Source organism: Alexandromys fortis, unplaced genomic scaffold, assembly GCF_014885135.2.
Source record: "Alexandromys fortis isolate MF-2015 unplaced genomic scaffold, M_Fortis_MF-2015_v1.1 scaffold_485, whole genome shotgun sequence".
NCBI lineage: Eukaryota > Metazoa > Chordata > Mammalia > Rodentia > Cricetidae > Alexandromys > Alexandromys fortis.
In genome coordinates, this window is record NW_026068409.1 from 52,476 (window position 1) to 64,776 (window position 12,301).

The window sequence follows — 12,301 nt, forward strand, 5'->3', positions numbered from 1 at the left end:
GGTCCAAATCCTCAACCTGTCTGAGGAAGTATATATTCTGGAGACCTGTGCAGACCCTGTGGACATAACACCTAGACCTAATCTCTTAATTTAAAAATAGAATTACAACCTGAGATATTTGGTCTTCTTGTTGACAAAACTGATTTACAGGTGATGGTAATGATGAGAATAATGTGACTTGAAATTCCCAAAACCCCTAAATTAGGAGAATTTCTAATCGTTTTTCATGTATAAGAAATTAACATTTGCTTTTCCAGAAGGTTTTAGCTAATAGTATCTGGTGACTTTTTTTTTCTTTTAGTCTATTTGTTTTCTTTCTATAGAAAGAAAGAAAGATTGTGAAATTTAGTGATAGAAACATGGTAATGTTCTAAGAGGAGCTGGGCATGGAATTAGTTCATAATATATTTTTTGAAGAAAATATTCAAAAATAAATAAATCTTAATGAAATAAATGAGAAAACATTGGTGCAATATTTAACAATGAATTTTTACTGGGTTTGAAAATTTGAGACATCACATATCAATTATAGCATGTGTTGTTCAGCTAATAGACTTTAAGGAGTGAGTCCACAGAGTCTATGGAATCCCCTTCATTCCTCATTTCTGTCTTGTTGGTTGTTGGCTCCATTGTGCCCTCTGCTCGTCTTGAGCACTCTGCAGGTTGGTGTGTTGCTGAACTTACCAAGACACTTTTCATATTCTTATTATTTTATACACTTATCATTCTAAAAACAAAGGGTTAAACATTCAGATTGTTAGCAATAAACTTGTCACAGTTTCAGTCTTGCTGTGGGTGCTTCATACTGAGCTGGTTGAAATTCAGTACTCACTGACCATACTCAAGAAACCCTGGCTTAGTAAGTAAGAACTGGCGGTTACACAGATTTTATCAAATGTAGTAATCTCATTGTTGAAGAATTATTGTTTCAAATACTAGCCAAAAAAATCTCATTTCACATTCATTAAACATGGATCATACATTTATCTCTGTTCTTCAAAATACATGGAAGATATCAAGAAGTAATTCCATGGACTCCTGGAATCCAGAGTGTGCCCAACATTCAGGTTCACTGTGGTCATCATAGGTCACTGGCACCAATGTGGACTGCTCTTTTTCCTGTCATTAGGGAACAGACTGTAGATTCCTTAGTTTTCACTGTACACTGTTTTTTTTTAATTGAGCTGAGTTTGTCTTCATCTCAGTAATCTCATATTCTATAGCCTCCTTGTTCTCTAAAATTTCTTAATATAATTCTGAGATCACTATAACACTATCTAGAGGAGACTCAAGCCTGGACCAGGAGGGTCTCTTTTCCTTTCCAAATTCCTAAAATATGCAATTCTTAACTCTGGACCTACACCAAACATTATTTCTCCACTAATGCTAATCTAACTCAGACATAAAACATTCCAGCTTTCCTATATTCAGCAGCAATAAAGAGTTTCACTTCAGTTATCATGCAGGAAATGTTTACAAAAAAAAAAAAAAAAAAAAAAAACACTACCAAAAAGCAGAAAACTGTGGTAGGAAACTCTGTTGCCATATCACCTGGCATGTGCACATTGGTCACTCAGACTTTTCAACAAGATGACGACATAAGAAACACCTCCAGTAGAATCATTATATGGGAAATTGGGTTGTAAAGTAATCTTTAGAAGGATGAAAATTTTAAATATGCATTGAGTGAAAAATGTTAATTACTTTGACATTGTTAGAGCATTAACACACTGGAATCTGGAAAGAATAGACAACATAGGTTTCCACCTATCTGTGATAATAACATATATTCAAGGAAATAAATAAAATGATATTCAGATTATTTAAATTTCCCAGTAAGTTTCCAACTAAACCTATCATGACCATCTATTAAAATTATAGACATTGTAGAAAAACATGAAAAGAGATTTTTATGTTCATTTCATCTGATAACAAGTGACAAATGCTTATCTTAGATGTTCCATTTGGAAATAATGATATGCTTGTTAGACATTAAGAAAATAGTAACTGTCATGGAATATTACAAAGCAAATGTACTCTAGGTTTTTGAACAGGAAGGAAAAACATATTCTCACATGTAAACAGACATGTGCTTTTTTTATAAGAAATCACATGATAGAAATTCAAAGCTGCCCATAATATCAGTGACACCTGTTAATTTCGAGTAGCTTCAGTAGTTCTTAAAGGTCTCTCCTGTTTCTGAGCTCCCGCCTAAGAAGGTTTGTGTCTGAGTTCACACTAAAATCTCCTCCCATGTTCTTGGCACAGTAAGACATGGCACATGGTTCAGATTTAAGGACACTTAGCTGTAGGAGTTATTCCTACTGAGAATGATGCTGGAGTTGAAGTCCCAATTACAAACTGTGTCTCCAAAAGTCCATAGTATGGTACAAGAATATTCTAACAGTTCCTTTATAAAAATTGTATCTGCTTCTGCACAAAATCAATGGGCTGTAAAAAATAATCAATAAACACAGGGAGAGGGAAACAAAATATTTGAAACTTCTAATCCACCTATATTGTGCAATATACATATCTCGTTCTGTGGGTACATTTACTACTTAGTTGTCAATGTATTGAGAAGATATACATCTATTATATTAATATTCCTCAGTTACTAACAGTATTTGCTTCATCTTTTATTGAAGATCAGTGGAAATTTTCATAAAAGCAAAACTGATATGTGTTTTCCCTTCCCCAGTATCTTACCCCTGTTCTCTGCTTACTTCTATTCACATGGCACTTCTCTGAGACCAGGGTTTACACATTCCCCATATATGTGCTGACTTAGCAAATGTCTGCTGGAGACCTTCTCCTCTGATTTCCCATTTATGTTGGGTACTAACTCTACTTTTTCACAGAGGTTTCATGATAATGTCATAACATGTTATATACAGTTGGGTGCCTCACATTGAATATTTATTAACACTTGGCTTATGAACAATACTACTATCAGTTTTACCAGTGTGACAATGCTTTAAATAGAGAGAGTTCATGCAAAATCCACAGAGAATGGAAATATTTTCTTGTCACTAGAAACAATGGAGAACATAAATATAGAAACCTAATTGGAAATGGCTGAAAATATCAAAAATCACAACAATGTGAAACAATGGGATGAAGCTGATTATGGGAAGGCTTGGTAAGAGAAGATGGAGTTGTTGCAGAGTCTAGGTGGAGGTGTGCTCGCTCACGGGCTTTAATATTTCAGATTGTGGGTGCTAGAAGAGAAATTGAAAGCCATGTGTTCAGCTTTACAACTCCAAATAATGTTAGACAAAAGCATATTAAAGCTGAACTTTCACTGAATATGGGTTCTATACAGTCACAATCAGAATTGGCAGTCATTAAGAAAACAAATGATTCATTGCATATGATGTCTGGGTTATATGGGTCTGGGTTTCCTGCTCAGGATGATCTTTAAGAGTTCTCTCCAGTGGGGGAGGGGGTGGGAGGGAGGAGGTGGGGGGAGGGGGCGATGTGTGGGAGGAAGGGGAGGGAAATGGAAAATGCGGAGAAAGCAGAATTTTTTTTTCAAAAACTAAAACAAAAATAAACAAAATAAATAAATAAAAAAATTAAATTAAAAAAGATATAAAAATGGCTTTGGTAGACAAAAAAATAATGTATTCATTCATGATGTAAAAAAAAAACATTACTATTACCTGTTCACACAGTGTTTTCAAAAGATGTGTTTATTACATTGAGCACAATTACTCAAAGCTGTATTGATACACTTTTTTTTCTTCTCTCCGTATAGTTGCCAGGAGGCATAGGTTTCTAAATAAAAAGCATACTATAATGAAAAAAGAAGAATTCTCTCCATTTGTCTGCAAATTTCATGGTTTCTTCTTTTTTTTCAGCTGATTAATACCCCATTGTATAAATATACCATATTTTCTCTATAAATTTGTTGGTTGAGGGCTATCTAGGTTGTTTCTCAATATTACCTATCTGGTTATGGGCACGAAAGGGAACACAAATGATAAGGTCAGGTTGAGAAAGAGTATGTAGAAGTAGAAAAAGGACTGGAATTTGCATACACTTAAGAGATGATGTGGAAAGAGTGGAGTGAATCCAGACATTTAGTTTTAAAATATTATTAATTGTTAAATAATAATTTCTTATAAATAAGTTATTATCTTGTTTTAATTTATGAACACAGTGTGGAAACGTAAGCAAAACCAATTCACATGTTGTCTTATGTCATTATTTCTAGTTCAAATATGTAATATACATCATTGAAAACTTTTGAAATTTAAATCTCACCTGTATTGTCTGAACTGTAAAACTGGGAGTTTCCACATCCAGTATTCTCCACTTTGCACTTCATCCTCTGCTATTTAGAACAATGCTCTCCTTTACAGGATGTCCACCTTTTCATACTCCATCTAACAAATCTAGATGCCCCTCAATGGAAAAATGTATAAGGAAAGTATGGAATATGTATGCATCAGAGTATTACTCAGTGGTAAAAAACAATGACATCTTGAATTTTCCATGCAAATGGATGGAAATAGAAAACACTATCCTGAGTGAGGTAACCCAGACCCCAAAAGATGAATATGGTATGTACTCACTCATAAGTGGATTCTAGCCATAAATAATGGACATAGGGCCTATAATCCATGATGCTAAAGAAGCTAAATAAGAAGGTGAACCCAACGAAAAACATATAGCTATCCTTCTCGATATTGGAGGTAGACAAGATTGCTAGGCAAAAATTGGAAATTTGGGGGTGGGGTGGGGGTAAGGGGAGATGAGGATAAAAAAGTGAGAAGGTGGAATGGGATGGTTGGGATGGAAGAAGGGTGTATATGGGAGCAGAGAAGTATATATCATTTTTTTAAAAGATTCATTGATTTATTATGTATACAGCATTCTGCTTGCAGGTACACCTGCAGGCCAGAAGAAGGCACCAGATCTCATGACAAATGGCTGTGAGCCACCATGTGGGTACTGGGAATTGAACTCAGGACCTCTGGAAGAGCAGCCAATGCTCTTAACCACTGAGCCATCTCTCCAGCCAGAAGTATATATCTTAATTAAGGGAGCCATTTTAGGGCTGGCAAGAGACTTGACTCTAGAGGTGTATCCAGGTGTCTGTGGAGATATCCCCATCTAGATCCTTGGGCAGCTGAGGAGACAGAGCCTGAAATGGCCCTATCATATAGCTATACGGATGAATATCTTAAATATCACCATAGAACCTTCATCTGGCGATGGAAAAAGCTAGAGACAGAGACCCGCATTGGAGCACTGGACTGAGCTTCCAAGGTCCCAATGAGGAGCAGAAGGAGGGAGAACATGAGCAAGGAAGTCAGGACCATGTGGGGTGCACCCACCCACTGAGACAGTGGGCCTGATCTATTGGGAGCTCAACAAGGCCAGCTGGATGATGGAGTATTTGAACAAACCAGACTCTCTGAAAGTGACAGACAAGGAGGCCTGACCAAGAAACCAAGGACAATGTCACTGGGTTTTGATCCTAGTTCATGCACTGGCTTTGTAGAACCTAGTCTGTTTGAATTCTCACCTTCCTAGATCTGGTTGGAGTGGGGAGGACCTTGGACTTCCCACAGGGCAGAGAACCCTGACTGCTCTTTGTACTGGAGAGTGAGGGGGAGAAGGATGGGAGGAAGGGGAGAGAAATGGGAGGAGGGGAGGTGGTGGAAATTTTTAAGCAAAAATAAATAAAAAAAAGACTAAATGTCTGACACAGGTGATAGTGTGGAAAGTCATTGTTGATTTCTACTGTATTTTCTCATTATTATACTTGAATAAAATACATGAGCATAATTCCTGACATGTAATATGGGATTCTTTCCATATGCTGTGAATATATTTTATTACCATTGGTTAATAAACAAGCTGATTTGGTCCACAGGCAGGCAGAATAAAGCCAGGTAGGAAATCCAAGCAGGCTTACTGGGAGAAAAAGACCAGCGTTAGGGAGATGCCAATAGCCACCAGAGAAGCAAGAATTGTGGTAACAAGTCATGAACCTCATGGTTAAACATAAACTAATAGAAATATGCTATTTTAAACATAAAACCTGGGCATAGCTATACCCAAGTCATGGGTCAAACAATTATAATTAATATTAAACCTCTGAGTGGTTATTTTAAAAGCTGGTGCAGGATCAGAAGGGATGAGAAACCTCGAGCTACAAATGGATCTCAACCTCGTTAATGGGTCCACATAAGACTTTTAAAAGCTTTCTAAAGATTCTAAATGCAAAAAAAAGGAGTGACATTGGGCACCCTAATCTCTCAATGCTGGCCATTTCACAGACACAAGTCCAGACAACTGCCTGAGAGATGTAACTGGCATCCTATTGTCATGGGCTGGAACACATGGTAGATTCCTTCAGTCCCTTAATGTGATACAGTAAAGAGGATCCCATCAGCTGCCTGTGGGCTTGAGAGCACAGTTGTAGGGTGAGAAGCACAGCACAGCTACAAGATGTTTACTACTGCTTCCTAGAGTTGGGGCAGTAAACACGGCTCCAGGAGCTGGTGGTGAACATACCATAACATAACATAACCATGTTAGAAAGCCAAATGGGTCAGAGTCAACAGCCAAAGCCTCAAGTTTTGTCCTAGCCACAGCATCTTAATGTTCTAAGATCTCTTCAGGTAAAATAAGAAAAGATTACAGATATGCAGTAAGAGAGATTTATAAAGAAGCCTCTAAAATGGTCAGAATGTGTTTGGTAAATATGCAGTCTTGGTAGACAGAGGATACAGAATAGACAGAGTCATAGATTAAAAGTATAATTTAGGTTGTTTCCAGTGTCTAGCTATAACAAACAATGCTGTTATGAACATAGTTGAGCACATGTCTTTGTAGTATGATTGAGCATAATTTGGATATATATCCAACAGCGGTATTACTGGGTTTTGAGAAAGGTTATTTCCTAATTTTCTGAGAAATAGCCACAGCCATACTGATGTCCAAAAGGCTGTACCACCTTCATTCCCACCAGCAATGAAGGAGTGTTCCCTTTACCCCATAACCACTCCAGCATAAGTTGTCATCAGTGTTTTTGATCTTGGCCAAGATGGAATCTCAGAGTGGAATAATTACACAATGGAGTACTACACTGCAGAAAAGATAATGACATGTTGAATTTTGCAAGAAAATGGATGAATTGTCTGCTTCTGGCAGCAACAATTTCTTCAAGAGCATAATCGGCATCAAAGAAGCCCCTTATGGGGTTTGCCTTCAATATGGCAAGCTAGACATTTGTGCAAGAATGTTTTGTTGCCTGGACAGCTTTACAAAATTTTGATTATCTCGAATGCAGAACCCATAAAACGATTATTGAGACTTGCCAAAAAAGGTGAGACAGTACGTCAAAGATCCTGCTTCAAGAAAAATCTGTCAGACATCCTTCAAGAAACAAAAGAAAGAGACAGACAAATGTTACCAAAATAGGAAAGATAGTACTTCCGATTCCCTGCATCACTGAGAAACCTACTAGAAAATGTCAGTCTATAAGTTGAAAATCGATGCCCCAACATTACTTATGAACTTTGGGTGACTGTCCAAGCAGCCTAAAGTCTCTGTCATTTCTAGAGATTAATCATTTATTTACAAAAATTTCCCTTTTAATGTATCTTTCTGGGACCTTTGATGCAGTTGAAGAGTAGATAGTTGTAATTATTGTTTTCTAATTTATGAAAAATAATGAATTAGATATAAAACTTTAGACTCCTAAAATAGGATGGATGGTAGAAAATTTTATTTACTTTTGTCTAATACAAATACACCAAATCTTGTAGCTGCAATCTTTGCCTAATAATTGTTTTGGTGTATGTAATTTTACAATACTGAAGTTAAACCTTCCTTTTTGATTAGATATAAAAGGGGAAATCATGTGGAATGTCTTTCTGTATGCTATGAATATGTTTTATATAGAGGCTGGAAAAGAAGGAGACTGTTCTTCTCAGGGAGAGCAAGACATGAAAAATAATGTTAAATGAATTTAGGAAGGTTGAGAAAGGTGATACTGAGAACAGTCCCCTTCTTTTCCAACCTCTATATTTCTCATACATGAGACCCAAACTGTAGTTCCTTCTTTGGATATGTAAGTTTAAAATAAGAGAGCCACACAAAGATTCATATGTTTAAATATTGTAGTCTCACTTGGAGAAAATGTTTGTAAAGATTAGGAGATGTTATGTTGTAGGAGGTGTGTCAGTTTGAAAAGTTAGATTATACTAAAGACTCATGCTTTTTCAGAGACTTCTGCTTCTTGTTTCAGATTGAACTTTAGACCCTCAGCTGCTGTTCCAGAAACCAAGCCTTGACTCAGTCATAGTCCACTCTAATATTCTGAATGTTTAAGCATAGTAAATGTGTTCATTTTATGTTGCCTTTATCTTAGTGTATTTTCATAGCAATAGAAATATAACCAAGGTAAATAGCCTTAGTGGTTTGCACTATGGTCAAGAATTCTGTGAATCTAAGAGAAATGAACTTGATCTGCCAGTGATCAGATTTTACCTCAAAGACCCAATGTGACCTATGGTAGATTCACATTACAATGGCAAAGTATGTGTTTTTGATTTTCTAGGTAGGTAGATTTCACTTTCATAAAGTTTTCTTGACAGGATCTACTTATACAAAATTTTATTATGAAAGTGGAATAATAAACAGACTGAACTAGAAACATACCTGGGTCTCATTGGAACCTGAGTGCACCATCCGCAAGGAGAAGAGAGGACATCCAAAAAATTTAGGATGTTTTTATGAAATTATCATGGTGCCACTTTCCTTTTGGTTTTCCCTGAAACATTAATGCTGCTATAATAAAAAAATAACATGACCTCTTCCTAAAATATGAAACTACTGAACAATGTCCATGTATTTTCTTCTCATGAAATTTCAATAACTAATGTTGGGTACTTTGTAGTTGACAGTTTAAACATTGTTCATTGCAGACTGTGCCTCATATGTTAAAATAGCACACGAAGAACATATAATGTGTTGAGGATATATTAGATTCCTTCAGAACGGACATGTGGAGAGAATACCAGAGAATGCGTAAAAAAAAAAAAAAAAAAATACAGGTCAAACACCTGAGAAGAGTGCTTAATCTAATCATGTCTGCCTAAACTCCTGGGATGAACCTGTATTCTGTGTCTTTTGCACCCCCTGGTGGCCCTGAGTGGCCTAACAGTGAGGTTTATGTCTGAGTTAACACTCATGTTCCATCACTGTGTCTCTAGTACAGTAATAAGTGGCTGTGTCCTCAGATTTCACACTGCTCATTTGCAGGTACAGAGTGTTCTTGGCATTGTCTCTGGAGATGGTGAATCGATCCTTCACAGATGATGCATAGTTTGTCGTACTGCTGTCTTTATTAATCTCTCCAACCCACTCCAGCCCCTTCCCTGGAGCTTGGCGAACCCAATGTATCCAGTAATCACTGAAAGTGAATCCAGATGCAACACAGGAGAGTCTCAGGGATCCTCCAGGCTTCACCAGGCCTCCCCCAGACTCGACAAGCTTCACCTCAGACTGGACACCTGCAAACACAGAGAATGTTAGTAAATTACCACAGAAGCTCTATCTTTTATATATCTTGTTCATGTTCACTAACACACATAGTATCTCTTCTTCATCAATTACCTTTTAAAAAAGCAACAAGGAAAACCCAAATCAGCACCAAATCCATTGTGTGTTTTGTTTTCTGTGCTGATCACTGAATGGCAAGACCTGGTAATCCAGTACTGATTTCTTTGCCTGAGCTTCAAAGTCAGATTTATCTGGTTTTCAAGAGAACAGATGGGCCTTATTTGCATACCTTCCTGCTATATAAGTTCTATTGTTGGAGCTAAGAAATAGCGTGTTCTAATATGCTTGTAAATGTTCTGGGGAAGTCTAGCATTAAAGACTCTAGGATTCTAATAACAAAAGGGGATTTCTGCGTGTAAATTTAAAATAAAATATGTAAATTTAATATAAGAATAAATGAAAAATATCATCTACCATGAGAAAGTAGGACTCATTCCAGAGATGAATTAAAGCTTTACATATGTAAAATTACAAATGTAATCCATAACACAAACACACTAAAAGACAAAACCCATATGATCATATCATAGGACTGAAAATGTGTTTAACAAAATCTACTATCTCTTCATGATAAATGCTGTGAGAGTCCAAGGACACAAGGAATATGCTTCACCATAATAAATGCAATAGGAAGCTCTCAACAAATATAAGCTGAAATTAAATAATTTATAAGCATTTCCACCAAAATCAGGAACAAGTTTATCCACTCTCTATATACCAATTCAAAATACTACTTAAAGTCTTATCTAGAACATTAAAATAACTAAGGAGATAAAGTGGACAAAATTAGGAAGGGAAGAATTCAAAGTTTCTATCCTTGTAGATGACATGATTGAATATACAAATAACCCTAAAATGCCCTCTGAAAACTCCTACAACTAAGAAATGTGATTAGTAAATATCGGGACATGAGCTAAAAACCGGGTCTTCTATTCGATTCCATGGGTGGACTTCTCTGTTTTTATGCCAGTACCACACTGTTTTCATTACTGTAGCTCTGTAATAAAATTTGAAGTCAGGGATTGTAATGCCTCCAGAAGTTCCTTTATTGTATAAGATTGTTTTGGCTATCCTGGGTTTTTTGTTTTTCCATATAAAATTGATTATTGTCCTCTCAAGATCTGTGAAGAATTTTGATGGGACCTTGATGGGGACTGCATTGAATCTATAAATAGCCTTTGGCAGAATTGCCATTTTTACTATGCTGATCCGCCCAATCCAAGAGCAAGGGAGATCCTTCCATTTTCTGGTATCCTCTTCAATTGCTTTCTTAAATGCCTTAAAGTTCTTGTCAAATAGATCTTTCACTTCCTTGGTTAGAGTTACCCCAAGATATTTTAGCTGTTTGTGGCTATCGTGAAAGGTGATGCTTCTCTGATTTCGCTCTCTGCTTCAATATCATATGTGTATAAGAGGGCGACTGATTTTTTGGAATTGATCTTGTATCCTGCCACATTACTAAAGGTGTTTATCAGCTGTAGGGGTTCTTTGGTGGAGTTTTTGGGGTCGCTTATGTACACTATCATATCATCTGCAAATAACGAAAGTTTAACTTCTTCCTTTCCGATTCGAATCCCCTTGATCCCCTTATGCTGTCTTATTGGTATTGCTAAAACTTCAAGCACTATATTGAAGAGATATGGAGAGAGTGGACAGCCTTGTCGTGTTCCTGATTTTAATGGGATGGCTTTGAGTTTCTCTCAAATTAATTTGATGTTAGCTGTCGGCTTGCTGTAAATAGATTTTATTATATTTAGGTTTGACCATTGTATCCCTAATCTCTACAAGACTTTTATCATAAAGAGATGTTGAATTTTGTCAAATGCTTTTTCAGCATCTAATGAAACAATCATATGGTTTTTTCTTTCAGTTTATTTATATGATAAATTACATTGATAGGTTTTCATATGTTGAACCAACCCTGCATCTCTGGGATGAAGCCTCCTTGATCATAATGGATAAATTTTCTAATGTGTTCTTGGATTCAGTTTGCCAGTATTTTGTTGAGGATTTTTGCGTCGATGTTCATGAGTGAGATTGGCTTATAATTCTCCTTCTTGGTTGAGTCTATATGCGGTTTTGGTATCAGAGTAACTGTAGCTTCATAAAAAGAATTTGGCAATGACTCTTCTGTTTCTATATTGTGAAATACATTGAGGAGTATAGGTATTAGGTCTTCTTGGAAGTTCTGGTAGAATTCTGCATTGAAACCATCTGGTCCTGGGCTTTTTTGGTAGGGAGGTTTTTGATAACCAATTCTAATTCTTCACGACTAACAGGTCTATTTAGATTGTTAACCTGTTCCTGGTTTAACTTTGGTATATGGTATTTATCTAAAAAAGAGTGTCCATTTCTTTTACATTTTCTAGTTTTGTGGCATGCAGGCTTTTGTAGTAAGATCTAATGATTCTCTGAATTTCCTCTGTGTCTGTGGTTATGTCCCCCTTTTCATTTCTGATCTTATTAATTTGCAAAGTCTCTTTCTGCCGTTTGATTAGTTTGGATAGGGGTTTATCAATCTTGTTGATTTTCTCCAGGAACCAGCTTTTTGTTTCGTTGATTCTTTGGATTGTTTTCTGTGTTTCTATTTTGTTGATTTCAGCCCTCAGTTTGATTATTTCCAGGCTTCTCCTCCTCCTAGGTAGTCTGCTTCTTTTTTTCTAGAGCTTTCAGGTGGGCTGTTAAGTCTCCAATGTGTGCTTTCTCTGTTTTCATT

At 36.5% G+C, this 12,301-nt stretch overlaps 1 gene segment (V, D, J or C); it reads right to left on the reverse strand.

Annotated features, from left to right (window-relative positions):
* Positions 1-9,204: 9,204 nt before the first annotated feature.
* On the reverse strand, positions 9,205-9,748 carry LOC126495618 (immunoglobulin heavy variable 3-74-like). The segment is given in 2 exon segments: positions 9,205-9,536; positions 9,640-9,748. Coding segments are annotated over 2 exon segments (378 nt in total).
* Positions 9,749-12,301: the final 2,553 nt, after the last annotated feature.